The 27,281-nt window shown below is 44.2% G+C and overlaps 1 protein-coding gene across 1 annotated transcript in view; it reads right to left on the bottom strand.

Annotated features, from left to right (window-relative positions):
• utp20 (UTP20 small subunit processome component) overlaps positions 1–26,977 on the bottom strand; it is a 41,908-nt gene extending 14,931 nt beyond the window's left edge. The window contains exons 1-40 of the mRNA XM_079494627.1: positions 26,791–26,977; positions 26,171–26,251; positions 25,988–26,054; positions 25,049–25,181; positions 23,466–23,654; positions 23,206–23,287; positions 22,669–22,806; positions 22,366–22,521; positions 21,901–22,053; positions 21,202–21,336; positions 18,359–18,436; positions 17,922–18,100; positions 17,216–17,371; positions 17,014–17,102; positions 15,886–15,991; positions 15,413–15,563; positions 14,647–14,709; positions 14,251–14,418; positions 14,059–14,135; positions 13,761–13,840; positions 12,898–13,156; positions 11,850–12,032; positions 11,186–11,276; positions 10,897–10,982; positions 9,510–9,635; positions 8,998–9,164; positions 7,206–7,414; positions 6,421–6,564; positions 6,182–6,261; positions 5,425–5,672; positions 4,135–4,279; positions 3,483–3,570; positions 3,014–3,157; positions 2,853–2,906; positions 2,582–2,734; positions 1,913–2,065; positions 804–944; positions 511–648; positions 205–344; positions 21–109 (exon numbers count right to left, since the gene is read on the bottom strand). Coding sequence (XP_079350753.1) covers positions 21–109; positions 205–344; positions 511–648; positions 804–944; positions 1,913–2,065; positions 2,582–2,734; positions 2,853–2,906; positions 3,014–3,157; positions 3,483–3,570; positions 4,135–4,279; positions 5,425–5,672; positions 6,182–6,261; positions 6,421–6,564; positions 7,206–7,414; positions 8,998–9,164; positions 9,510–9,635; positions 10,897–10,982; positions 11,186–11,276; positions 11,850–12,032; positions 12,898–13,156; positions 13,761–13,840; positions 14,059–14,135; positions 14,251–14,418; positions 14,647–14,709; positions 15,413–15,563; positions 15,886–15,991; positions 17,014–17,102; positions 17,216–17,371; positions 17,922–18,100; positions 18,359–18,436; positions 21,202–21,336; positions 21,901–22,053; positions 22,366–22,521; positions 22,669–22,806; positions 23,206–23,287; positions 23,466–23,654; positions 25,049–25,181; positions 25,988–26,054; positions 26,171–26,251; positions 26,791–26,841 — 5,170 coding nt within the window. The 5' untranslated portion in view covers positions 26,842–26,977. The remainder of the gene's footprint in view (positions 1–20; positions 110–204; positions 345–510; positions 649–803; positions 945–1,912; positions 2,066–2,581; positions 2,735–2,852; positions 2,907–3,013; positions 3,158–3,482; positions 3,571–4,134; positions 4,280–5,424; positions 5,673–6,181; positions 6,262–6,420; positions 6,565–7,205; positions 7,415–8,997; positions 9,165–9,509; positions 9,636–10,896; positions 10,983–11,185; positions 11,277–11,849; positions 12,033–12,897; positions 13,157–13,760; positions 13,841–14,058; positions 14,136–14,250; positions 14,419–14,646; positions 14,710–15,412; positions 15,564–15,885; positions 15,992–17,013; positions 17,103–17,215; positions 17,372–17,921; positions 18,101–18,358; positions 18,437–21,201; positions 21,337–21,900; positions 22,054–22,365; positions 22,522–22,668; positions 22,807–23,205; positions 23,288–23,465; positions 23,655–25,048; positions 25,182–25,987; positions 26,055–26,170; positions 26,252–26,790) is intronic.
• Positions 26,978–27,281: the final 304 nt, after the last annotated feature.

The following is a 27,281-nucleotide window of genomic DNA, read 5'->3' as shown; positions in this document are numbered from 1 at the left end:
CGTTCAAACACAACACTCACCCTCTTTGGCTCTGGCCCTGGCAGCCTCCATTTCTTTGGCAAGTGTCTGGTGGTCAAAATGGAATGCCTCCAGGACTGAGACTAATAAACTGGAGGAGAGAGGGAGGGAAAGCAAAGTCAGGAAAGGTATCCATAACCCATATGGATTTCACTATAGACAGACACACCCTCTTGTTGCCCCTACCTGACGGCCAGCTTCTGATCTGCCTGTGATGTTTGCAAGAGGTGGATGAAGTGTCGCATGTAGTAGAGGTACTTGGACCAGGTCAGCCTTCGGCACACTGCGCCCACAACCTCCACCGACGCTGATATCACGCTTTCATGCTGCATAAGACGTGCATAAGTATGATCTCATGAATCACACACACCGGCACAGAAATATGACTTCACTTCACACACACTACGTCTGAAGACTCTCCTTGCCACAAAGATTAAGCGACCAGCATGTGGTCGAGGTGTGACATTACGTGTGCGCATGTGAAAGGCCCACCTTGAGCATCTTTTCATCAAACAGGGCGGTCATGGCGTAGGGCATGATGTAGAACTGCAGGGTGCGTGGCGTCATCACCACTGTGCCCTCCGTCAGCTGCTTGGCCAGTCTCCTCAGCGCACGACCCCGTCGGTGGATCTACACCAAGTGGGGGAATGAAAGACACGGTAGAGAGCATGACGATGACGATGGGGAGGCAGTGGAGTTGAAGAAATATCATTGAATCAGACTGAGAAGATTTCTAAGTGACTGCTCATGTGGTAAAGAAGTCCTTTCCTGGTCCTTCCACTAACCTGGATGTGCTTCATGTGTTCAAAGAAGTCAGACTCGGGGTCGGTGTAGTTGGTGAGCTGCACAAGCTCTCTGAACTCCTTCTTAGAGGGGAAGTTCTTCACCAGGCAGGCCAGGACCGTGGTGTAGTCATGCTGCACACTCTGAGGGTGGACAATGCAGGAAGAAAGAACAATTACACATCTGATCTATTAACTCTTAGCCTGCCGCCATTAATTAATCCCTCGATTGCGTATTGCCATGGTTTAATCACGCGTGACACTTACTTTGAAGAGCCAAATATCCGTATCGCATTTTACTATGAAACCATTCCGTGTGTGTTGACGAAGCTGGTGCTCGTTCTCTCGGTCGGTGGTGGAAAAAGTGGACCGCGAGTATCACAGCGCCTGCTACAGGCCGTTGAAAACGCTTGTCTGGGACAAAGCGTCCTCTGCAATGTCGCTTCTGTGAGATAAAGCCGTCTGAAAACAGAGCCGGCAATGTTAGTGGATGCGCGCGCATTTTCAAAATGGCCGCGCCCATTGTGTCAGAAGCATAACAAAGCTAACGGACGGTAGATTTCGATACGATCGTATTAAAACATGCATTAATGAATACATCGCTGTTAAAACGGCTTTTCCGTTTGTGGCAGGCTACAAGATTCTACGTGTTAATATTCCTATGTTCCTGGCGGGTAAACGATTAAGACTCACAGATCACTTTCTAAACACTTCACTTCTCACAGCTTTTGTTGCTAAAACTCTGAAGAACTAAAGAACTGCAGAAGAACCAATCCAAAGTCTACAGGCCAGGGGCATATTGCGGTGACCCGGAGTATGTTTGTTAGTGGCTTCTTCTCTCGCTGCTGTTCTAGCAACTACCTTGCTTTTACAGTAGAAGTCCCCAGATGTATCGGTAGGCGATGCAATGTGAGACTACTGATCTACAGTATTGTGGTGAATAAACTGTCTGTGGAATTTTGTACATGTGTCTGTAAAGATCCTTTACGTACGGTATTCTACTATTATGTGCAGCCACTGCTGTAGGTGAGGCTCCAGTTAACACTGACAGTAATACTGTGTGGGGTTGTGTGCACGTGTTGTATGCTGTGTGTATGCGTCTCCACCCCTACCTCCATCTTGCTGTGGAGGCCCTTGCGTACAGCATCCAGGATGGTGTGTTGCACTATGTTCTTGTAGGCCTCCTCGTCTTCAGCCTCCACCACCTGGGTTATGACCGCAGACAAACACAGGGTGGCATTGTCTGCCAAAGACATGTCTCCAATCTATGGAGGGATGGAAGGACAGGAGAGATGTAGAACATTTTTAAAGGAAGAAAATACAGTATATAGGAAACGTTTTTGTTTTATTATTGCATCATAAACTAGCATTTTTACAATTCTCCATGCAACAACGCAAGTAAAACGTATCCTCAAGCTATCTTCTAAACATTCAGCTAGCAATGGACGACTGAACACTTACATCCCTACTCTCTCTCTCTCTCTCTCAAAAAAAAGAAGAAAAAGAAGAAAAAAAGAAAAGAAAAAAAAACTAATAGGTGAAAAATCATCACGAGGCGTTACAAAGCAGTGCAAGGTGGTGTACTGAGGGAAATTCTAGAGGATCTACTATATAGCCCTTGGGGTCAACTAAGTTTAGGGTTTAAGTGGTTAATGGAGAATGCTAACAGTATACAGCAATGTGCAGGAAAGCTGACAATAGTAATCTTCCCAATTATGAAAGAATAACGTATAAAAAATGTCCAGGAGCTTAATGGAATGGGGTTATAAGTGCCTCCTTGCCTCAAACGTGCTGAAGCAGTTGTGCATGATGGTGTTGATGAAGTCCATATCCAGCGTCTGCATCTCTTTGATACGTTTGGTGGCGTCTTGGAAAGCGACCAGACGCACGTCAAAGTAGATCTCGTCTAAGTGTCGGCTGTCAAACGCGTTCAACTGGAGAGGGCACAGGGAGTAAAACAGACAGTTAGTAGTGTTTGTGTATTTGTGTTTGAGAGAGAAACTAGGTAGGAGTGGAAGATTATAAATGTTTTTATTGAATCAACGAACGCACCTTGGCTACAACATCAGTGATGTATGTCAGTGAGGGATCCAGGTCTGAAAGAGTCTGTAAAGAAATAAAAACTTAGCCAATGTTATACTGATAACAGAAAGACTGAACGACAATGATAAAGGTATGAGAAAACATATGGTGGCGTCTGCGATGCCCCATACCTGGAAGACATTAGTGAGGGCCTGTCTGGGCAGCTTTTCGTGAATGGTGGAGAAAAGTTTTCCGAGAGGATTGAGCAAGGTCGATGGCTCCAAACACTGTCTCAGTAGGTTCTGGATTGTAGCCAGGATGTCGATCTCTGTCTCCTATAGAGCACAAACACACATACAGTATATTATTGCGTATAAGCACACATATATAAACACCAGGTAATCATTGAAGGATTAAGACATACAATGACAGTATACTATAAAACATTAGGACCACTTTGTTACACAGTAAAATCATCAGTGTTCATTTATCTCTTGGGAATGTACAACTGGAATTCTTAAAAGTATAGTTTCTTGTTTCACTCATCTCAAGACTTAACTACAAAGTTACTGTTACTGCATGTAAACAACAATAAGTTAGTTTGCTGTACTGATAGCAGCAAAGCTCAAAACACATTAGTGAAAAATCAGTGGGTCGCACCTGGGAGTTGTGTCCTTTTTGGAGGTATGGCAGCAACAGGTTGATGAGCACCGAGCTCTGCTCCTTGTCACTCACAAATCGACTAATCCTGGAAAAAGAAATCTCATAATTATCACCAAGGTTTGTATGTCCAGTCCGTCCGCACACCAGGTTGGTAAAATATTCTGATTCCCTCAGAGTTTACATACAGTATAATAACAATGTTTTGTTGCTGTCGGGCCGAAACTGAAAATGTGGCGCAAATCTTTGAATATATTCTTTCAGAGCGAACGTTTTAACTCAAATCTTTGCTTCTGGGGGGGTCCCTATAACAACATATTTACAGATGGGGGTCCGCAGCCAAATACAGATAATTCTGGGGGTCCTTGACATGAAAAAGGTTGAGCACCACTGACATAGAAACATAGGCTTTTCAGAAAACTGTCATGATTTAGAAGACGTCCTCAGGTCAAAATGGGTTAATCAGAGCGATGTACAGTAAGCAAAGTAAACACATACATGATCAAATACAGTGCCTCAGTAATCTAGGATCATAGGTAAACCAAGAACCTAGCATCAGTCTCAACAGTGTAATATCACAAAATACATGATCTATTCTAGTACATTGAAACTATTAAAACAAACTATAGCATGCCAGGCCACATAAACTCACTTGGAGAGGATGTTGAGCTCCCTGGCCACCTGTACTCTGAACTTCTTCCTCTTCAGTCGTGCTTTGTTGCGTACGACACCACTCAGGTAGTTGAGCAGGGTGGAGATGTGGGGCAGCAGCAGTCTGGAGCCCTGAGTCAACATGTCTGAGAGAGATGCCACATTTTGGGTTGAGCTAACATCCTTGTTTTGACAAACAAAAATAACTACATTAACAATATGCTTTTTGCTGTGTGGCTCTGTAGGGTGTGTGTATGCGTGCGTGTGTGCATTCTGCACTTGGCACAAACACTATTCACGGGTTTGCCATGATAATCACGGGCCACGGCCTGATAAACTAGTATCTTTTTTCTTTAAATATTTTATTATCTTTTTAGAATGGAAGTCCAATGCGGTCAGATGAGGCTGAAATATACATACCAAACCACACCAATGTGTCGAGACGCAACAAATCGGTTTTAGCATTCGTCGCAGTGGTGTGATCTGTCCGGTTGCACGTCGGCGCATGGTGGCACATGTCGATGCAAGCGATTCAATTGGTTCAATTCAATGGTTGCTTGCAACTACATGCGTCTACATGTGTCTACTCGCAACCGTTTGGTTGCAAGGAGTTGCATGGCAACCGTTACCCATTGGTGTGGTTGGGCCTATAGACTGGACAACACATGAAATACGAGATCCAACCGTTACCCATTGGTGTGGTTGGGCCTATAGACTGGACAACACATTGGTGTGGTTGGGCCTATAGACTGGACAACACATTGGTGTGGTTGGGCCTATAGACTGGACAACACATTGGTGTGGTTGGGCCTATAGACTGGACAACACATGAAATACGAGATCCAACCGTTACCCATTGGTGTGGTTGGGCCTATAGACTGGACAACACATTGGTGTGGTTGGGCCTATAGACTGGACAACACATTGGTGTGGTTGGGCCTATAGACTGGACAACACATTGGTGTGGTTGGGCCTATAGACTGGACAACACATGAAATACGAGATCCAACCGTTACCCATTGGTGTGGTTGGGCCTATAGACTGGACAACACATTGGTGTGGTTGGGCCTATAGACTCACTGGACAACACATTGGTGTGGTTGGGCCTATAGACTCACTGGACAACACATTGGTGTGGTTGGGCCTATAGACTGGACAACACATGAAATACGAGATCCAAATGGAAGACATGTCTCTTAGACTCCGTCTTATTTTTTAACATACAAAAGGTTTGACGTCTTTGTATGTAAAACAACCCTCTGTCCAGTGATCTGTCCAGTCATTCACTGACCTGCTGTGTGGAGATCGCCCTCTGCTGGCTGTGGGAAAACGCAACCATTGACGATCAGCTCAGCCTCAGCCTCACCCTCACCCTCCGAGGCTACAAAGTCTGCCGCCGTTACTAGGGACTCGGCTATGTCCATCACCATGGCAACGGTGGCCTGGGAAGCATTCTTGGCAGAGAGGAGTGCGAAGACGTTGAGGAGAACGTCACACTCTGCCTGACCTGCTCTCTGCTTTGCCAGGAGGGGAAAATACCTGTAAGACATGACATGAAGCCGCCTGATTATGTCCAATTATGTTTTCGCACCTGTCTGTCTGTGTCTAATCTCACAAACAGCTGGACCAATGAGCTGCTAAAGTTCTTGTCCACGCTGCCAGTAAGCCAAGGTAGTACATTTACGTATTGTTCTCAAATATCCGTTATACTTTTTGAAATATTTTACTTCCTTATAATGGAAGTGAATGGTGGTCGGATCGGGCTGAAACCTAATCCAAATATGGATGGAGTCCTGTTGTTACAGATACGTCGTAGACGTTGCGTGGCAACAGACAATCTGAAAGCTCTGTAGAACGGCTATTTTCAGCACGCAACACCATCATACAAAATAGTAAAACATTAGGAGGCAGGCAGAAAGTGACAGGGACAGACAGTGATAAAAGCATTTATGAAAAGAGGAAAATGTAAAGTCGATATCTTGGTGCAATTATGCGTGATACATACGTACATATTTGGGAAATAGAAATTATATATAATTTCTAATCACCTGGCATTCTTACTCCAGACATGGATCAGTTTGAGGAGAGGCGTGGGGGAGTAGGTACTCTCTGTTGGCAGACGACACACCTGGGGATGAAAACATGAGCAAATGGTTTGGATGGCATTTCAAATACAAAACCTTGTTGTGTACACATAATGAAATAGATACAATACATGAGACATACAGTATATGTCAACCACACGATGGTGCCCTTTGTGTGTGTGACATTTTAGTGAGACACCTACCTGAGGCCAGACCACAGCTGTGAACACTGCGTCCAGTTCATCTGGACCGAAGCTGTAGTGGACGAAGCCATCAAAGAATTCCTGGACCCTGAGGATGCCCAGACGCCTCAGGTTCTTCAAAGGACTGATGCAACCCGGCTTCAACTGGATGGAGAAATATTGAAAGATACACACAAGGTCCTTTCTCAATACGTATAGGACAGAAAGACAGATCACTTCTCTAAAAGTGATTGTTAAAAAGCTGCTCTTGGGGCCCGGGCGGTTAGCTCAACCATCTGGACACCTAGGCTGCCAAGCCAGCCGGACGGCGTACCGCGGGTTCGACTCCCGAGCCCGACGGCCTTTCTGTATACTGTTCCCTATCAATAAAGGCATGAAAAGCCCCAAAATAAATTTAAAAAAAGTTACTCTTGGTAAATTGAGCTGTGTCACCTGGGCACATTGGACTGACTGACGGACAGGAATGATTTGTCGTTCTAAATGTCGATTGAAAATGTTTTTGAAGTGCACAAAAAGGTAGATTGATTTAAAACGCACATTTTTGTTGAAAATCACACTTCACAACACCAGCCTACTGCTTGTACAATCTGTACAATCTGTGAATGTGCCCTTTGAAATCACACGGAACAAGCGTGCGTTGAAGTGTGGCTCCCCACGGATACACAACCTAAAAGATGTCTCCATCATGCATATAGAAATGGACCTGTAAGGGTCTATATTTACACCCTGAAAATGACACTGAGCATGTGTGGGGTATGTGCACACCGGTGAGTGGCGGTCATCACCTGATCCCTGCTGTCCAGAATCTTGCACACGGAGCCTGTGATGCAGAGCAGAATCTGCAGGACTTTGGGCAGGTAGCTGTGGATGAGGTGGCCTAGTTTGTGGATCACTGTGTTGACGATGTTCAGAAGGCTGTGTTGGCGACCCAGAGGCAGGACCGCTGACAGGTCAATGTCAGCCACCGCCTTCTCCACTGCAGGCAGACAAGGACCTGAGGGTGGAGGGGCAGTTAAATGCTGTGCTCTGACTTCTAAAGCCTAATTTATATTTCGTGTCGCTCAAACAAATTGCGTTGCACCCGATGTGAATGGACCATAAGAGACAAGTAATCCTTTAAATACTTTCCAGGTCCACTCAGGTGTGCACCCCACTCTATAGCAGGGGTCTTCAATAGGGGGTCCAGGACCCTTAGGGGGTTAACTACAGGCCAGGGGTTCCTCAATCTGAGAGGATTCTGAGGGAAGTGAGGGGAACTTTAGCCAAAAATAGATGATCTAAAAGCTCACCAACCAACACTATAATACAATATGCAGTGGTGGGGAGGGGGGCATCCCTGCTTCATGTCCCTCTCAGCTCAGGGGTCCTTGGAATGAACAACGTTGAAGACCCCTCCTCTACAGCAGTGATTCCCAAAGTGGGGTCCGGGGACCCCCAGGGGTCCTTGAGGCAGTTCCAGGGGGACCCCAGCTAAATGATAGTTTGTAACTAAATGGACCCTTATGGGTCTGTAACTATGTGAGAGTAACTTTCAGAGTTAAATTAACATTGATTTTACAATGTAAATTGGGGGTCCCAGAGATAGAAATGCCATTAAATGGGGGTCTGTAGCCTAATGCATGTCAAACTGGGGGTCCTTGAAATTAAAATGGTTGAGAATCACTGCTAGAGCCATAAAAATCTTCTCTTATGGGGGTCCCTGCTGTATCTTTTCAAATGGGGGTCCAATAAATGTCAATTTGGGGGTCCTTGACATGAAAAGGTTTGGGAACCCCTGCTCTACAGCATGGTGTCACTGTGTCATAATGAACAACGTTGAAGACCCCTGCTCTACAGCATGGTGTCACTGTGTCATAATGAACAACGTTGAAGAGCCCTGCTCTAGTCTACAGCATGGTGTCACTGTGTCATAATGAACAACGTTGAAGACCCCTGCTCTAGTCTACAGCATGGTGTCACTGTGTCATAATGAACAACGTTGAAGACCCCTGCTCTAGTCTACAGCATGGTGTCACTGTGTCATAATGAACAACGTTGAAGACCCCTGCTCTAGTCTACAGCATGGTGTCACTGTGTCATAATGAACAACATTGAAGAGCCCTGCTCTAGTCTACAGCATGGTGTCACTGTGTCATACTGAACAACGTTGAAGACCCCTGCTCTAGTCTACAGCATGGTGTCACTGTGTCATAATGAACAGCGTTGAAGACCCCTGCTCTAGTCTACAGCATGGTGTCACTGTGTCATACTGAACAACGTTGAAGACCCCTGCTCTAGTCTACAGCATGGTGTCACTGTGTCATAATGAACAGCGTTGAAGACCCCTGCTCTAGTCTACAGCATGGTGTCACTGTGTCATAATGAACAACGTTGAAGAGCCCTGCTCTAGTCTACAGCATGGTGTCACTGTGTCATAATGAACAACGTTGAAGAGCCCTGCTCTAGTCTACAGCATGGTGTCACTGTGTCATAATGAACAACGTTGAAGACCCCTGCTCTAGTCTACAGCATGGTGTCACTGTGTCATACTGAACAACGTTGAAGAGCCCTGCTCTACAGCACTGTGTCATACTGCACCTTGGCCATGGTGGGAGACGGGCTCCAGCAGCAGGTCGATGAACATGCCCAGCTCCTCCGCCTGGCAGCCCGCCAGGAAGCGCAGCACGATGGAGGTGCGCGCAGTGGAGCCCGCCTTGCCCTGGAGCTTGCTGCGTGCCTTGCTGCGCATTCTGCCATACAGAATCCTAAGCGACATAACAACGCACAGGGTTTATGAAGAATAGAACATCAACCTTTATCTTTTTTCTCCCAATTTACTCTGTATGCCAATTCCCCCCATGCAGTCCCTGTCACTGCGGACCCCTACTTGTTGGTCAATTCCCCCCATGCAGTCCCTGTCACTGCGGACCCCTACTTGTTGGTCGTGGGGCGAGCTTCATAAAACCATGTCTCTTCCGCTTCACGTTACCACCAGTCAATACACGTTTTTGTTTTTGTTCACAGACTCGTCATTGTAAATCATGGTGACTGTTGAAACAATGCAGGCAAGGACCAGCTCTGAGCTCACACACACAAACACTTAAACACACCTCATGAGCAGCGGGATGAGCGTGGCCCTGTGGGAGTCCTTCACCACTTCTCTCTCCTCTGAGATGTTGAAAAGAACGATTTCCTCTTTGAAGTGTCGGTCATCCAGCAGCCTCTCCAGATTCTCCCTAGACGCAACACACACACAAACACACACTCACTCAATAGACCAACACACCGATCTCTGCCTCGGTGTTAACTGTAATGGTATGGGCCTTCAAGAGCCATTTTCCAGCAAGTGTTGGAAACATGGGAGAACAGGGGAGTCTGATGACGCTATAAGTAGACAGATACCATTCAGCCACTAGAGGTCGCACTTTTACAAGACCCCTGTTGCACAGCATATGGAATGCCATTTCTCCATCACATCTATAAGCCAAGTTCAAAGTTCAAGAATTAATTTCTTCAGGGATAAAAAGTACCATAACCAACAAAAACAGAAGCACAATAATGCCATCAGCTTGCAAAGGTAAACAAAACAATAATTCAGTTGTTTTTTAGATAGGGAAATTATATAGGCCGGGGTATATACATTGGATATCTATACTTTACACTATATAATACTGATTAAACATAAAGATAAAAAACAATGTCACACTGGACTACACAGTAAAATAATGAAAGAATGAATAAAACGTTAAAAGTGTACAAATGGAACCAAGTGTACCCATAAGAGTATACTTGGTTACATGAGGACTTTACTGTGTGTGTAGTATGAACCTCTAAAGGTCCATCTAGACATTATAGCAGCAGTATAATCCAACAGATGACAGAGTCATCACAGCGTGCTAGTCTCTGTCCAGAAACTGGGTCAGTGTGATAACTTCATCCTTTGTGGCAGCACAAAGAGGCACAGACATTGCTCGTAAGGTGAAACTGCCCCTAACGACGGATCCATCCGCGGACGGGCCATGGTGCGGTAAACGGATAGCTTAATAGCGGAACAGAGGAGGAGGAGGATATACTGTATTCAGTTCAGATTCAGTGGTCGGGCATGTTAACATTCCTGTGAGCGGCGGAGATCTCCGTTACCCAAGGGGCCCCGCAGACGAGAACCCTGATCCCTATCAAAGACCATCACAAAGACCTCCTTTGAGGGAGGGAGAGGAGGAGAGAGAGAGAGAGAGAGAGAGAGAGAGAGAGAGACTAGGGGTTGAGATCGGCATCAGAAGAACCGTAGGAAACGGATCCAACACTGAGGAACCGGAATCGGTTCCATCACATTTGGAACCTTTTCCGGAACCGGAAGCTCTCAGAGCTGGTATGGCGGACTTAACGGCTGCTATACAATTACAATACCGCTGGTTCTCAAACTCTTAAGGACCACCATAACTCTGAGAGCGTACAAATGTAACAATGGTTATTTCAAAAGTCGTTTTGTTGTCTTACTTGTATGGAATGATGCTGTCGTCCTTGTAAGTGATGATGCATTCTAGGGCTGCCTTCTGAATCTGCTGGTCCTGGTGACACAACAACTGCAAAAAAAACAACAACAAAAAACAAGACAGAGATACATCAGAGGCATATTAGCAATCACAGCATTAATGTTCAGATGTTTCATGAACATAACTGTAGTGGAAACAATGTCTTCATTTAACCCATTTTGACCTGGGAACGATTCTATAAATGTCTTCTACATCCTGGGTGCATGTATTAGTAATAGACAACTGTGCATTACCTGATTATACAGCTCATTGAGACTGTCCGACAGGTAGAGAGAACCAGGGTTGGTGAATTTGGAGAACAACTTTAGATGGGCCATTAGTTGTCTATGGGAGTAAGAAACACATGTACAGTAGACACTTCAGAACCATCTTCACACAAGCAACACTTTGTAGTATTTCAAGCATTGTCAAGAAGAAACATTGAAAGGCATGACAAATGGCACACATATGAAGAAGAGCTACAACAATGAGAGTATAGTTTTAACTGAGACGCTTCTAACCATTTCTATTGGTTTTTACATCTCTAGTTTAGAGCAATATCATTTTGTCATTTTAGTTTATGCAATTCTCTAAAATGACAAGCTTTCCCGAATTGAATGCGCTAAATGACACATCTGCAGCCACTGAGCCAGTGTGTATGTCTGTGTCTCTGTGTGTGTGTGTGTGTGTGTGTGTGTGTGTGTGTGTGTGTGTGTGTGTGTGGGCATTAATATAGATGTGTGTATACCACATGGTTGCCAGTAATGTAGAGAGTACAGGAGTTGTAGTAAGTGGGCTAAACAAGTCAGATCACCAGTATGGTCCTTTAGTTTAAATGGCAGTAAGTAATTACCATAATATAGAATTAGTAGAAAGAGAGTAAGACACATTACAAAACCATTGTCCTGATTGTCTTACTTGGCGGCGGCTCTCCTAGGAGGCCTCTTCCTCTGCTGTCTCCCATTGTCCTCCGGCTCTTCTTCGTCTTCCTCCTGCTCCTCCTCCTCCCCCTCCTCCATGGCAGACTCCTCGGTGACAGCGCTCCTCTTCCTCAGGTTCTGAGTGGGCGCCACCAGTAGGTCAGCTGGGAAGAACTCGTTCCTGTGGAGCACAGCAGGGAGGTTAACTCATTAGTGCAGTGTTCATTTCGTCAACTGAAACTATGACGAAAAATGTTAGTCGATGACCTTTCTTCACTGACAGGAACTAAACAAAAACAAAGCTAAGATGACCAAAACTAAGACACTAAATATTTCGTCAACAAATAAAAACTAGACTAAACTGTCATGGAGGGACTAGTAGAGAAGAGACCCAGTAGAACTAAAAGACAAGATATTTTATGTTGCTCGGGTTGCGCAGCTCTGAGATTAGCAGATCTACAAGCTTACAACGCATCTAAGCGCAACATAGTGTTAGCTTGTAGAGCATCTTGACCCACGTAGACTAAAACTAGACTAAAACATTTCAGGTGACTAAAACTAAATTACCTTTTATTCAGAAGACATTAACATTGTTATAGTGAGCCCAGTTACAGAACGTCTGTGTGTTAGAATAATGCTTCATTTAGGGGAGGTTATAACCGAGTGGGTAGACCATCTGATTCCCAGACTCTACATGTCCCTGAGCAAGACCAACGGATTCGTATGAAAATCAACCGATAAATACCAGTAAGTTACATATCACTCGAATGCAATCGAGCCAGCAGGCTCCCCAGGAGCCGACACTTAGCCCCTGTGTGGTTAGTCCGCAACTGGGTTAAAGTAGAAAAATCATTTGCCCTCCTCCTGGGACCTGTAAATACTCTTCCATTTTCCTAGTTTATATTCCTGTACATAGCCGAACTACAAGCACACCATGTAGATCTGCTATATTTGGCAAAGAGATGGAAAAAAGAGCTCATAGAGAGCATGCAGTGCCCCCGTCATGAGACAAAGTATAAATCGGGCTAGAAATGGGTTTCTCTGACCTGATGAACCTGAGCATCAGGGGGCTGAGCTCCCTGCTCCGAGGTTCCACCCTGTCGGGGACCTGGGCCATGGCGTTCCACAGCTGGTCCCGGAAGTTGGTGAAGTCGGTCCTCTCGCTGGGGTCACAGGTCAGCTTCAGGCACTCCAGGAAGAGCACGCCCACCTCCCCGCTCTCGATGACGTCGCAGCCAGGCTCACTGCACAGGTCTGACGTCCCCGCGTTGTCATCGTCATCTTCATATTCCCTCAATTCCTTTTCTGTACACAAGAGGGGACATTTGTCCAAAAAATGGATGCTACATAGACTCACTGGTCAGTCTCTAAACGCATCAGTTATTGAGAGATCTCCCTGCTTTCGTTGTTACAACTGGGTGTGGGTGGAAACAACAGAGACATTCAGTCGGCAGAGATTTCCGATCATCTGGCATCACACAACTAGGCTCAAAATAGCGTGGGTCTTTAAAGGATCAATTTACAGTATGTGTTGTGATAATGCAGAACGTTTTCTCACATGGGCGTTTCATTCCAAAATTTTTCTTTATAATAGTATGTGTTTTGTCCTCAAAGTGATAGCTAAACAATGCTAATTACATTTAAAAGACGAAGTACTGATTTGTTGGGAAGATAACCCATAGGCGTATGATCCCAGTTGTAATATTGAACAATAAAGCCACAATCAACTTGACAGGTCAAATATTAATTTGACTTATAGACAGTAACCTTGACAGGTAGCAAACCATCATTAGCAGGCCCTATTCTACAAGTGGATCTATAAGGAAATAAATAAAGTTTCCAGCTCATTATGCAAATCATCCTAACATGTTCCACCAACTATACCAGCGTCCTATCAGCCTTTCCTTACCAGCCAGCTCTGCTACCATTTCCAGGTGTTCATGATAAACCATCCAGAAGTCCTTGTTGTCCATCCCTCTGGCATGGCTCCTGGACGGAGATACAGAAGTATTACAGTAGTTGTATTAATTAGTTCTATGTCTATTAAAAGGACATCTTGACATGTTGTAACTTTTGTCTGTTAAATGCTAACAATGTGGACTACGCAATTCTTGCCTGGTGAAGAAAAACACTGCGTCCCCTTAAATTAAACGTGTCCCTTTAAAATATATCTGTTAGGACAACATTATAATGTAAAATACACTTACACTAATAATTCAATGATTGGGCCCCACAATGGCTTAAAGTTGATGAACAGCATTGCTATGAGATAACGGAGAGGCACCTGGAAAGGAGAAAAAAACAATCAATCAATCAATCAAACGATTGATAGTTAGGAACCAAAATTGACGTTAGATGTCCTAAGTCCAAAAATGAACACTGAGGATTGGAGTGTGTACCTGTTGGAAGGCCCCATGAGGCCCCTGGGGCAGACAGGGTTGAGCTAGGTCGTGTCTCAGCTTCCGGAGGTAAAGCAGCTTCTCTTTATAATCATGTATCGTGGCTGGCACCAGCTCAGCCTGCAGACACACTGAAAACACTGGCAGAACCTCCATGCGCTCCTCACTCTGGATGCACACACACACATGACACAACCGTATACATATTAAAGTATATTGTGTATGTGTATACAGTACAATTAAGTTAATTTCAATGCATCACGACACAATGTGAAATTGCAGATCTGCTATTTTCTGCGAGAGACATACAATGTTGTATAAATGAAGCATAAGTCAGGCCCTCCAATGTACAAGTATAATATTTGACAGACATGTTCTTCATTTACTGAGTTCTACCTCAGCCTGTGCAGGAAGGTCAGCTTCAAAGTGACTCAGGATCCTCAGAGTGAGCAGACGGATCTGGGAAAAGAACAAATACATGGACAAACTTTTACATGCCTGACATTTCCTGCTAAATGTTCTCTCTACTTCTTGATCATGCACCATATGTGCGTATATTTAACATTGTGTCTTGTTATCCTTTGTCTCAGTCTTGCCGTATTCCCTATTTTTATGACCATTTTTGAAACTACCAAACAAGGGAGGTTGTATAAACAATTTCACTCCCTCCTTTTTTTATGTTTTTTTTTATGGAGGGACAGACAGTAGGCTGACAGGAAATGGGGAGAGAGATGGGGGGAAGACATGCAGCAAAGGCCGTCGGGATCGGGAGTGGAACCCGCGGCACACTGCCAGACTGATTCACCAGCCAAGGCGCCTGGACCACTGAGCCACGGCCCAGGCCTTCACTCCCTCCTTCACACTTGTAAACTTAATTTGACATTAAAGTTGAAGTTAACCACTTGGAATATAATCGTTCCTATTATGGGGCAACAGCTGATGTACGTCGCAATGAAACATGTGTGCTTGTAGATCAGCTATTTTCGGCTGGGAGATTGGGTGTAAGAAGCCCTAAGTATATAGGGGGATAATAGTTTAAGTTCACATGAGTCTCAACTGGTGAAATAACCAGAGACAAATATCCCCTCGTAACTTTCATAACGTCAAGGCGCATCATACTGTTACTGTACTACTACTATTTCATCATACTGCAAGTTCTTGCCTTGGAGATGTTGGAGGAAATGTTGGAGCGCAGGATCTGGTATAGCTCCAGCAGTGCATTGTGGGAGAGGTGCTGTTGGACTCCGCTGACAGAGAGGCGGGTGTAATAGAGGTCAGCTAGCAACAGAGCCGACAGGTCTGCGGGAAACGTCCTGTAAGAGACGTCAACGCAAACATTCACATGATGGTCATACAGTATGTTTACATTTCAAACAATATAAAGTTGATTTAGAAAAATAGTTGAAAAATAAATGATCACTGGAGTTCAAATGGCTTGAACTCCAGTCAACACACAGGTAAATTGACACAGAGTGCAAAGAAAAACAATTAATCTAGGATACCAGGATACCATCTAACATGATATAATAACAATCTTAATGTAGCTAATGTTAACGGCTTTCATCCCTCCAACATTGCTAAGGTTGCATTAAAACACCCAGTACACACAAAAGACACAGAAAGTTGAGTACTTACTTTAGGAGTGAAATGACCTTGTCTACTGGGACCAGTGACAGGAGCTCAGCAGACCCATCTAGGTTGAGAAGACAGCTGAGGGCCTGTCTGGCCACGAACAGACCAGCTGAGGGGACGAGGTCAGGGAGGTGGCGGAAAATGACAGTTGATTAGTGTGGAGCAATAATTCTTTTTATTTTTAAGATTTATTTTTGGCTTTTCTGCCTTTATTGATAGTATCAAGTGAAGATAGACAGGAAAGAGGGAGGGAGAGAAGGGGAGAGACCAAGGGGCCAGTGAGGCTATTCAACGTTGAAGCTCTCCTCCCTAGTGGTAGGAGGAGGGACTACAGGCGGACCCGTGGATTCATGACCGGGAAACCCCGTGCAGCTGGGCTTTAACATTGAGCGCTCGGTTGCACTTCCGCATTTGACCACCAAAATTTGGTGGTCAAATGCGGAAGTAGACGTTCTGACACGGTACTTCCGGCAGTCTTCCGGGTGCTTCAAAACGCCACTGAGCAACTTCCACTGACATGAATAGCTGGGGGGGGCGGAGCTTCGCGCCAGTTCAGTCTCTATCCTTTTATATACTCTATGGGAGAGACACGCAGCAAAGGTCGTCATGAACGGGACTCGAACACGCAACGCACTGTCAGGCCAAAGCCTATATGTGGCATGCGCCTGGACCAATTGGCCAGCAGGCGCCCGGAGCAATAATTCTTAACCTTTTGAATTTCAAAGAACTCCCGTTTGATGCATCAGGATAACATTTTTAGCTCTCTGAGATTTTTCCTCAGTGTTAATTTAGCCCAAATTAGCAAGGGGACCCCTGAAACCCCCGCAAGGACCCCTGGGGTCCTCGGAACCGACATGCGTCAGAACCAGAGGTGTGGTGGGTGGAGGGGACATAGTGTTGTAACGGTAACTGAACAATACATTTAAAGTGCATTCATTATCATGAACAGCCTGGGTTTCGATTTGTTACCGTTTTCAAACTCGACACGCAAGTGGTAAACAACTGTGTATGGGCCATGGGGATCATATGATCCCCTTACACAAGTTTGACTCAAGTATTGTGGTAACATTTCTTTTTTCGGTTTGCGTTGTACAGAAGAAGGGAGAAACAAAATAGGAAAAAAGCACAAACCTTTTCCCAGCTTCTCCGTCTCAACCTCACATATGAGGTGACTGAGGAGGGCTGTCACAGCAGGAACCACACTACTGGAAGCTAGTGGTCTAAAATGTAAAAAATAAATAATAATACAACTAAATCACCACACATTTAGGACAGAAACTTCACATTTTTGAGTGAGTGAGTGAATGAGTGCCTGTTGGTGATGCCAGTGTACCTGAGGTGTGGCAGAAGGACCAGAGCTGTCCATGGCAGGGACAGGTCAGTAAGAGGCTGGTCCTCCTGGGGCAGGCTGAGCATGGACAACACCTGCTCTGGTACCGAGCTGGCCTCCGTCTCTGGGTCTGCAGCGCCGCTCTGGCCAGCCTCAATGCTGCATGGGAGAAACATATTAAGAATCAGAGAGGTACACCACATCTAATCTCACGTCTTCAGACTCAGACCCCACCCCATCTGCTACTACTTACAGTATTAATTTATGCTATTATGATATTTACTTGCTACAAATGTTATGGCACTAATTTTATTAGCACTCAAGTTATACAACGATTTATCCTGTTGGTTGAATAGAGTTCATGGCACCAGGGTTACGGTCAGTCACTCTGGATAACGTGTCTGCAAAAAAGCCTAAATTGCAATTTTAATAATAATTGTGAATTGTACTTTTTACGGTGTGGCTATATAGCAGACTACGTGTCTATAAGAGGGTCTGTCTGCCTGTGTCTGGAGCAAATCTTGCAGACCACTCTACCGATCATCACGACATTCCTTGTGTTGTGCACACTACCAGTAGGCAAACAATATACCTCCAGGCATTTTATATTTAATATTTAATATTTTGGGACATATAAACTCATTTTACAATGGAAGTCAATGGAGCTCGGAACAGGCTGAAACCTTCCCAGATGTGGTCGGTATCTCACCCTGCATGCGGTGTGGTGAAGAGGAGGGGGTAGGTCTCGAAGGCCATGGAGCCGGCTGTGGGGGGAGGGGCCTTTGCGAAAATCAGACTGACCAACACCTCCAGGCCGCAGTGACGAGACACGGGGTCGCTGCTGCCAACCAATCCCGCCGTGCATCTCAACAGGCTGGGGAGGAAGAGCTGAGGAAGAGGATGAAGAGAAGGACGGGGACATTATGGAGAGTGACGGGAACAAAAAGAGAGTAGTGAGTTCAAGGTGTTTTAGTGTCACATACAAAAAAAAATCAGCAGGTAGTGATGTTTTATTGTTTTGCTTAACAGGCAAAAAAAGGAAAAGAAAAACAAGTGACATGAAGTAATCCAAGCATCCAAGTAATGTATGTGTCAGAGCATCAAGTACTGTCCCAAAGACTGGGAGATCATGTAGAGATATCGAACCTGTTCGAATTGGTTCATTGAGAACATCTCCTTGGTGAACTCTAGGAGAAGCTCCTGCTCTATTCTGCTGGCAAACACCTGGTGGCCAGAGCAGAGACGGGGAAATGCATATACATTAAACATGCCTACGCATAAACGTGCTGTCGGGCAGAAACCTTGTATCTTTATAATTCAACTTTTCAGGGACTTCATCATACAGTAGTGAAAATACCTCAATGATAATATGCAGCAGCACACACAAGGTCAAGGTCAAGGTAAACTTTATTGTCCACAAGGGAAATTTGTCTTGGGCTTTCACCCCAGCTACAGCCACACATAAAACATCAATGACAAACAAAAATACATTACAGAGGAAGACACAACATTACACAATTGCACACATGATGTGGATAATCTAACCTCACACAGTTACCGCTGTTTCAGAGCCTCGTTCAACATCTTAGTTGATGCTGGTACAAACGATTTTTTAAATCTGATGTACTTCCACTTTGGTTCTTTGTATCTTCTCCCAGAGGGCAGAAGTACAAACTCGCCATTTAAAACATGGGTAACAGTTACATCATTGACGATTTTTTGAGCCTGTTTTAATGTAGCCTGCTCATAAATAGACTGCAGAGAGGGGAGTTGTCTTACCCCTATGATCTTCCCTGCAGTCTGCACCAATCTGAACAATTTGGACCTCAGTTGCACTGAGAGATTACCGAACCAAACTGTGATGCCAATTGCCAAACCTGACCAGGCTTTCCAAGACTGCTCGATAGAACACTAACATAAATCTTTGGTCAACACCATGAACCCTGAGACGCTGAAGGAAGTGCAGTCTTTGCTGTAGTTTACTACAGAGACTGTCAACATGTGTATTCCAAGTTAGTGAGTTGTCAATACAGATCCCCAAGTATTTATATGAGGTAACCTGTGAGATGGTCGAGTCATGGATGACCACAGGCCTGTGATCACCAATACTCTTGGGGTCAAACACCATCTCCTGTGTCTTCTTAACGTTAAGAATAAGGTGGTTGTCATCACACCACTTTACAAAGTTCTGTACCTCTAAAAAGTAGTCGGCTACATCCCTATCCTTATCCAGAAGGGCCAAGATGGCAGTGTCATCCGAGAATTTAATGATGTAATTGTTCGGGTTGCCACTTCTACACTCATTTGTATACAGAGTAAAAAGGACAGGTGAGCTCACGCAGCCCTGGGGTGCTCCAGTACTCAGGGTTCTGCGCTCTGACATAGTGCCATTCACACTGACCCTTTGTGTACGTTTAGTTAAGAATGAATGGTACCATCTAATAATAAGAGGATGGATGTCCCTCAACCGCTTAATTAAGAGATGTGGCTGTATTGTATTGAATGCTGAGCTGAAATCTACAAGAAGAAGGCGTGCATAGGCTTTGTTATTGTCCAAGTGTTTCAAAAGAAAATAGTCCAAGGTCAAGACTGCGTCCTCTATACCTCTGTTACTCCTATAAGCAAACTGAAAATCATCCAATGAGCAGCCTACCGCTGCCTTCAGCAGACTGATAATGATTTTCTCAAAACATTTCATGACTACTGAAGTCAAAGCGACTGGGCGATAGTCATTATTTTCCTTGCAGCCTGCCTTTTTGGGAACAGGAATTATAATGGAGTCTTTCCAGGTGGACGGAACAGTACATGAGTCCAGTGATATTTGGTAGATGGGACACCAAGCCTCCGCTAACTCCTGACTGCATGAATGCAGCAGCCGGCCACATATCCCGTCTGGACCTGAAGCCTTTCGGGGACATGTGTGGGAAAACATCCTCTGGACTTCACGTTGATCCACAGTAATTCCCAGATCACTGTGCATGGGTACAGACTCTAGGGCAGCATATTGTTCATACAAGAAGTCAGCTGTTTCAAACCTTGCATAAAAGTTGTTTAGTTCGTTGGCCTTTTCCTTTTCATTTGACACACAAAGGCCCTTCTTAGCTGGAGCCATGTTAGTCATGGCCTTCATAGATTCCCACATTTTTTGGAATTAGAAGAGGAGCAGTAGGCCTCAAACTTCTCCTTCTCCTTCCGTTTAGCCTCCCTTATTTTATTGTTAATCTCCTTCTGAATATTCTTCATAGTTAACAAATCCCCACTCTTGAATGCCCTTTGTTTCTTAACTATGCATTCTTTGATTTCCCTTGAGATGAAGGGTTTGTTATTGGGGTACATCGTTATGGTCTTTTTAGTCAACACATTGTCTTTACAGAATTTGATGTACTCGGTCATAGTATCTGTAGCCTCCTCCAGGTCTAGGCTATGGAAGAGGCTCCAGTCAGTGCAACAAAAGCATCCCTTCAATGTTTCGATGCCATCATTGTCCCACACATAAATGGTTTTAACCTGTGGTTTACTGCTCTTAAGCAGTGACTTATATGTGGGAATTAAATGAACAACATTGTGATCTGCATTGGCCAAAGGAGGTTTAGCCTTGGCTATATAGGCGTTCTTAATATTGCCATAGCATTTGTCTAAGATGTTGTTCCCTCTTGTCTTGCAATCAACATACTGCTGAAACCCCGGTAGCACAGATTCAAGTTTGCAATGGTTTACGTCACCCAAGACAAAACACGGTGCTTCGGGGGTGCGTTTCAATTGCCTGTGAACACAGTCAGCTACAGCGGTGGCTGCCCTTGCAGCATTTGCGCTAGGTGCAATGTAAACAGCACACAACACAATGTTACCGAATTCGCGCGGTAAATAAAAGGGTCGCATACTTAGACATAGCAATTCAATGTCCTGGTTACACAGGTTGGTTCCAGTTCTTTAACACACACACCCACACATTTATTCTGAGACAGACAGACACACTGTCAAACACAAACCTGCTGGACAATCTCCTGGACGAGTGCTGGGGACAGGTGGATCATCTCCCCCAGGAGCAGAGAGGAGATGCTCTGGAGGAGCAGACGTGAGCAGGAGCTTGAGAGACCTGGACTGAGGATCACCTGTAACACCATCTGCAGGCAGGAGAACACAAAGCACAGAGAACGTATGTCGTATGCTTAATTTATGCTTAGTCGCACGCCAGTGTTGCATGCTGAAAATAGACAATCTACAAGTCACACCTTGTGAGCTTGTCGGCTATTGCTGTCAAAAGATTATTTTTATATAAGTGTCAATTAGCTCTAAATTCTAGTAATCGTTGCCATAGAGTGCTTGTTCGGTAATATGGGTCTCCCGTCTCTCCAGTTCTTTAATAAACAGAAAATACATTGTCATGTTTCCTCCAATCAGGAGACAAAGCTTATACAGGATGCAGGAATCAGGATATACAGGTAAAATTGGAAGTGACGAAACAAAATAAATTAACTGGTACTGGAACACTAGAAAAATGAAGCTGATACTTACACACGTTTTCACTTTTATTACTGCTATGATTTTTACTCCCATTATACCTTATTTTTATATGTATATTTTAGCAGTCTGTTCACTGCACATACTTGTGTAAGAGTGTGACAAATAAACCTTCTATATCTGCTACTATGAGAAAATTGTCCATGAGCCCTCCCCCCTAACCTTACCTGGCACACAGACTCAGGCTTGGTGATCTTTCCCCCACCCTTGTGGGACACCAGGGTGTGGAAAATGAACAGCAACCTCTCCAGCTGCTCTGCTGCCTGGGTCTCGTCATCTCCTTGTGTCCTTAAGACACCCAGGACCTCTGCCACACTGGCCTGAAGGCAGGGAAGACACAAAACCATCAGCCCTCATTATATCAAGAAGAAAAACGTTTATTATATTGTGGCCAGTGTACAGTGGATACGGCTTGAGATGTTGGTGAAATAACCAAACTCATGATCCTAGAAGCACCTTACACTTTCAAGACGTATAATTCATTAATTCTCTCTAAATGTATCCCTCACAGTCCAACTGGGTGTTACTCTGGTCTGGTCCTACTCTGTGCATCTAGCATTACCTGTAGAGACTCCCACAACACTAGGTCTGGTCTGGTCTGGTCTGGTCCTACTCTGTGCATATAGCATTACCTGTAGAGACTCCCACAACACTAGGAAGTTTTCTCCGTACACATGCTGGGTGGCAGCCTGGGCCATTTGATCCAGGGCGTCCCTGACAGCGTCCCAGGGTAGAGAGACCCCCGGACAGGTAGCAGGACCCAGCTTCCGTAGGGCCACAGGAAACGCCTGAAGGAGACGGTGGAAGAGACGGACAGACAGTCGCAGAGATCGGAGAGTTAACAGAGACAAGCCGATATCAAGCGGATTAATTAAGATAACTATTATGGCAAAATGTTTGTGTAGCTTTTTTCTGGAAGTTATTCCTATACTCACAGTGGTGGCACATGAGTGGAACATGTGGCAGACTCCTTTGCACATCTCAAACAGCAGCTGACCTGCACCATCAGCCTTCTCAGGGTGCTCCTCCAGGTCTGAGAACACCACATTCAGCAGGCCATCAAAATCAGCAACCTGGGGGATTAAACGGATCAAACATTAGTAGAACCCTGTTCAAATCGGCCTCATGGTGGGGCTATAAGCCCAATTTAAACTCTTAAATACATACAATGGAGTCCGCAATTTAGCATTTTCACTACTAGTACTACTTGTCCACAACTCACTACATATCATCTCTGGAGTCACGTCACGTGTATCATACCGATTTGTTATATTCCATACCGATTGGCAACAATTTACAAATTAGGGCCTATTTTACAAAAATTGCCAAAAACATAAATGTATCGTCCAATCACCCGTATTTACATATTGAGGGAACTCTAAACAACACAGCACCCAAAGTCATTTCACTTAGACCCATAGGGGGCACCACAAATACAAGTAAGATGATGTATGATATGATTATGCACCCACCTTTCTCATCAAAAAGGAGAAACTCTCTGCTGCAAACTTGCGAATGTGGTCCTTCTTGTGGGCCAACAGCGTGCTGTACAAACTACACAGAGAAGAACAACACATGCATATCTCACCTACAGTATATTACACACACATACAGTGCAAATGGCCCGTTTTCCATAATTTTACATGTATTTACTCCAATTTTCCTTCCAATGATGAAAAACTAAAGATGAAACTAAATATTCCTTGTCATGAAACTAGGTGCGGCTTCTCACCGGTACATGTTATCCATGTCCTTAACCATGAGCCTCCACAGGTACTTGTAGAGGTAGGAGAGTGCGGTGAAGGACCACTCCAGCACTTCTGTGTCTGGTGTCTCCAGGATGGAGGTGATCAAGACAAAGAAGTCAGGGAAGTGTGGATAGAAGTCAGTCTGCAGGTCCCGGGCCAGCTGGACCACCAGGCTAAAAAAGGAGAGGAGAGGGGAGGATGAGAGGAATGTAGATGGGGGCACAGTCGGTAGTGCTGTCGCCTCACAGCTAGAAGGTCCTGGGTTCGATTCTCGCTGGGTACGCTGTGGGCGCTGGGGACGTGTTCTCTCCTCCACGCCATCAGTGCCCATACCCAAGGCGGGGTTGGCGAAAGGGTCTTTCTGTGTGGAGTTTGCATGTTCTCCCCGTGTCCCTTAGGGTAGGTACCCTCACAAAAAACATGCAGTAATCCTGGTCTCTAAACTACCTCCCCCTGGCCAGCCGGGGCGCCTGATGGAGGGGAAAGGAACTGGTCGGAATAACGTGTTCCTTCCACGCGCTACGTCCGGCCGGGGAAACTCTCCCGTCAGGTGAAAAGAAGCAGCTTGGACTCCTCATGCCCCCCCAGGTTGGCAGAAGAAGTGTAGCGCCCAGGATTACATTAGATAATTGACACTGGGTGAAAAAACAACACCCAGAAACTATCCCAGTGATTTTAATGTCAAGGACTCCGAGTTTGATATACATTAGACCAGCGGTCCCCAAACGTTTTGGGCCGTGCACCCGTGTTACCTCCTGACCTAGCTGACGAACCCCCCACGCAACACTAAGTCTCGTTGTATTTGGCTGAAATTATAAATTCTTTAATATGATTATGGCAAATAATCACAGAATGTCACTGCACTGAGAGACATGCAGCTATACATCTCTTTACAACAGTGGTTTGCCGGATTTTGACGTTTCTGCTAAATAACACCATAAAACTGCAATTACCTTTTTCATGTCACGCACCCCTTAGACCTAGAGGGCGTTTGCGCACCATAAGGGGTGCACGCACCACAGTTTGGGAACCTCTGCATTAGACTATGTGATACAATTTCTGGGAACCCATGTCTAAACTATAAAATCATTGGTGTTTAACTCTGAGAGGGTGAATTACCAATCATTAAGCTGGAGACACTTTGGAACAACCACAAGGGGAACCATTAACTAACCAATAATTGTTGCTGTGTATTTGGTTAGTATTTATTCTCCCTTAAACTCTATTTCTGTTCTAAATGTATTTGTTAGTCTAACAGTACTGACACCTTTGGTGAGAGTTTACTGTGTAAATATATTTCTTAATACTGTCGTTATTCACTGTAATGCACAAAGCTCACTGAGAAATTCCTTGCATGTACTGTATACAGTAAAAACACAGTAAAAATCCTTAGTGTTAATTTAAAATAATATATCCTTTTTGTAACTTTGAGAGTGGACAAAATGTGTGTACACTAATAGAGATGAATGTGTGTTTATGTGTATACTCTCAGGACTTGACAGTGAAGGGATAAAATAAGAAATATTATTTATCCCAAGGGTTGAGAGTTGGTCAGGTCAGGACTTACTCCAGTAGAGGCTGGAAGGCCATGCTGTTCTTCACTGCCAGGTGGGTCTTCAGACTCTCCACTACAGACTTCTGGTGGAACACCAGCAGGTTGAATGACTGGCACTTGTTGGACATTTCTTTCTGGAAGTTCGCTACGGAATTGGAAACAAAGAAACGTTAGCCAATTCTTGTTTACACAATTACTGCAGGGGGGATATTTGGCAGTGTGCTGTGACTCTGAGTCGACACACCTGAGATGTAATTTGCGATTCACTCCAGCCACAGTAATCTCCAAGCAGTAATTTGTGGTGCGTTGCATGTCCTACCTGGGCTTCGAACCCGGTTCTCCCACATGAGAAACCAAACATAGCATAAAGAGGGCATCCCCACTTGGCTATGTTGTACTTATATTGAGATATCGTAATTAAAGGATTATTTCACCTAAACAATGACATATCTTCTATAAATTACACACCCCATGAAGCCTTGAATTCATTGAGATATTTTTGTTTTGGCCGCATTCCTAAGCCAATAATATTGTATGACCGGCGAGTCTCAATTGTAGTAGGGAGAAGACCACTTCCAACCACTGCAGATGTGCTAATTATTTTGTATTAATACCCATTAAGACCCGAGAACAGATTCTACAAATGTCTTCTAAATCATGACAGTTTTCTGAAAAACCCATGTTTGTCGGTAGTTCTCAAACATTTTCATAAATAATGTAATTAAAATGGTAAAATGGTTTAAATGGGAACATAGACAGATACAGATTGGTTACAAGAAAGAATAAATAAAAAATTCAGATTTATGACTCATCTGTCACATGACATCATTGTTAAAGCCACTAAAATGTTGCTTGTTACAATGAGTGTGTGTGGGGGAAGAGGCATTGTTGTTCATCATAAGCAGTCGTTAAGAAACAACTTTGAAAGCATTTTGTCTTATACATACATACCAAAATGTTCTGTCAAGTTGAGGTCTTTCCATTTTGTCAGTGCTTCCGAGAAGTAGGTTTCTACCTCCTGCGATAGGAAATAGACTAAATTAACAACATCTATAGGCAATCAAAGAGTAATGATAAATATATTGGCACACATGAGACATAATACAGGTGCTAAATATATGAATGGCTCCATACCTCAGCATAGGCACCAGTTCTATCAATGCGATGGATCACATTGATGTTGACATTGGCAAGTCTTTCAGCAAAAGTGAGAAACTGGAAGAAGCATTATCCATTATTATATATTCATTACTATAAACAGTATGTATAACGTATGTAATAGTTGTTGTATAGTAAATAATATACAGTATAACTATAGTGATTTAATTAAGATAAGATTAGATGAATATCTTATACAGCTCACTGTATCAAAAACAGACTTTGTTTAAGTTTTAATAACATGGGTGTTTAATTTATGAGATGGTACAAAATGGTCCACTTGGCTTAAACTGTGCAGGGTTATTTGACTGTGTAGAAGACCCTTATTATTAATCAGGAGTTGTAGTAGCCACAGGGTAATCTAAGCGGCGGTCGATATTGCTCTTGTCTTCATGTCTTTATGTATGTAAATTGTCTTGTTCTTTGTGTTATGTCAAATGTGTGTATATGTGTTCTGCATACTTGGCTGCTGGGTCGCAAGACAAATTTCAGTGTAAACTGACAATAAAGTACTATATCATATCATATCATATCATTACCCATATAATGGAGTTTTAATAACACCATGATAACATGTTAATTGATTGAATATTCACCTTGTAAGTGTTCTCAGATTTGTGATACGAGGACTTAGATTTGGTCTTCATTTTAGACGAGTTGCTTCAGGGTTGATAAAAATGTACCGTAGATTCAACTTGCAAAGAAAGTGTTCTATGAAAACATGTATTTATTTATCCATGAGTCTAAACATGTTTACACACACGCCGATGCCAGGGCGCAGCCATGTTGGATAACGAAAAGCATGACGGGAAAGGTTTTTGCTCTCCAGTCCACGTGGTCCACGTGGTTCATGATGTCACACTGTTTGTCAACGTCGGGTCCGGGGCCCACTTGGGTAATGTAACTCAAACGTCTATGAACTCAAGTGGAAATATGTTTAGTCTTTGGGACAACAACAACAACAGCACAATGATCAGTATAAAATAGCTCAAGGCTCTATTGCTGATTACTTAGGTTAGGACCCCCGCAGTGGTTAGAACTTAAACCAGGATGCTTCGACTTCTGCCTTTTCCCTGAAGCCGACCCT

The sequence above is a fragment of the Electrona antarctica genome (genome assembly GCF_951216825.1).
Source record: "Electrona antarctica genome assembly, chromosome: 23".
NCBI lineage: Eukaryota > Metazoa > Chordata > Actinopteri > Myctophiformes > Myctophidae > Electrona > Electrona antarctica.
The sequence above is the reverse complement of the archived record's forward strand: the minus strand, read 5'-3'. Positions and strand labels throughout refer to the sequence as shown.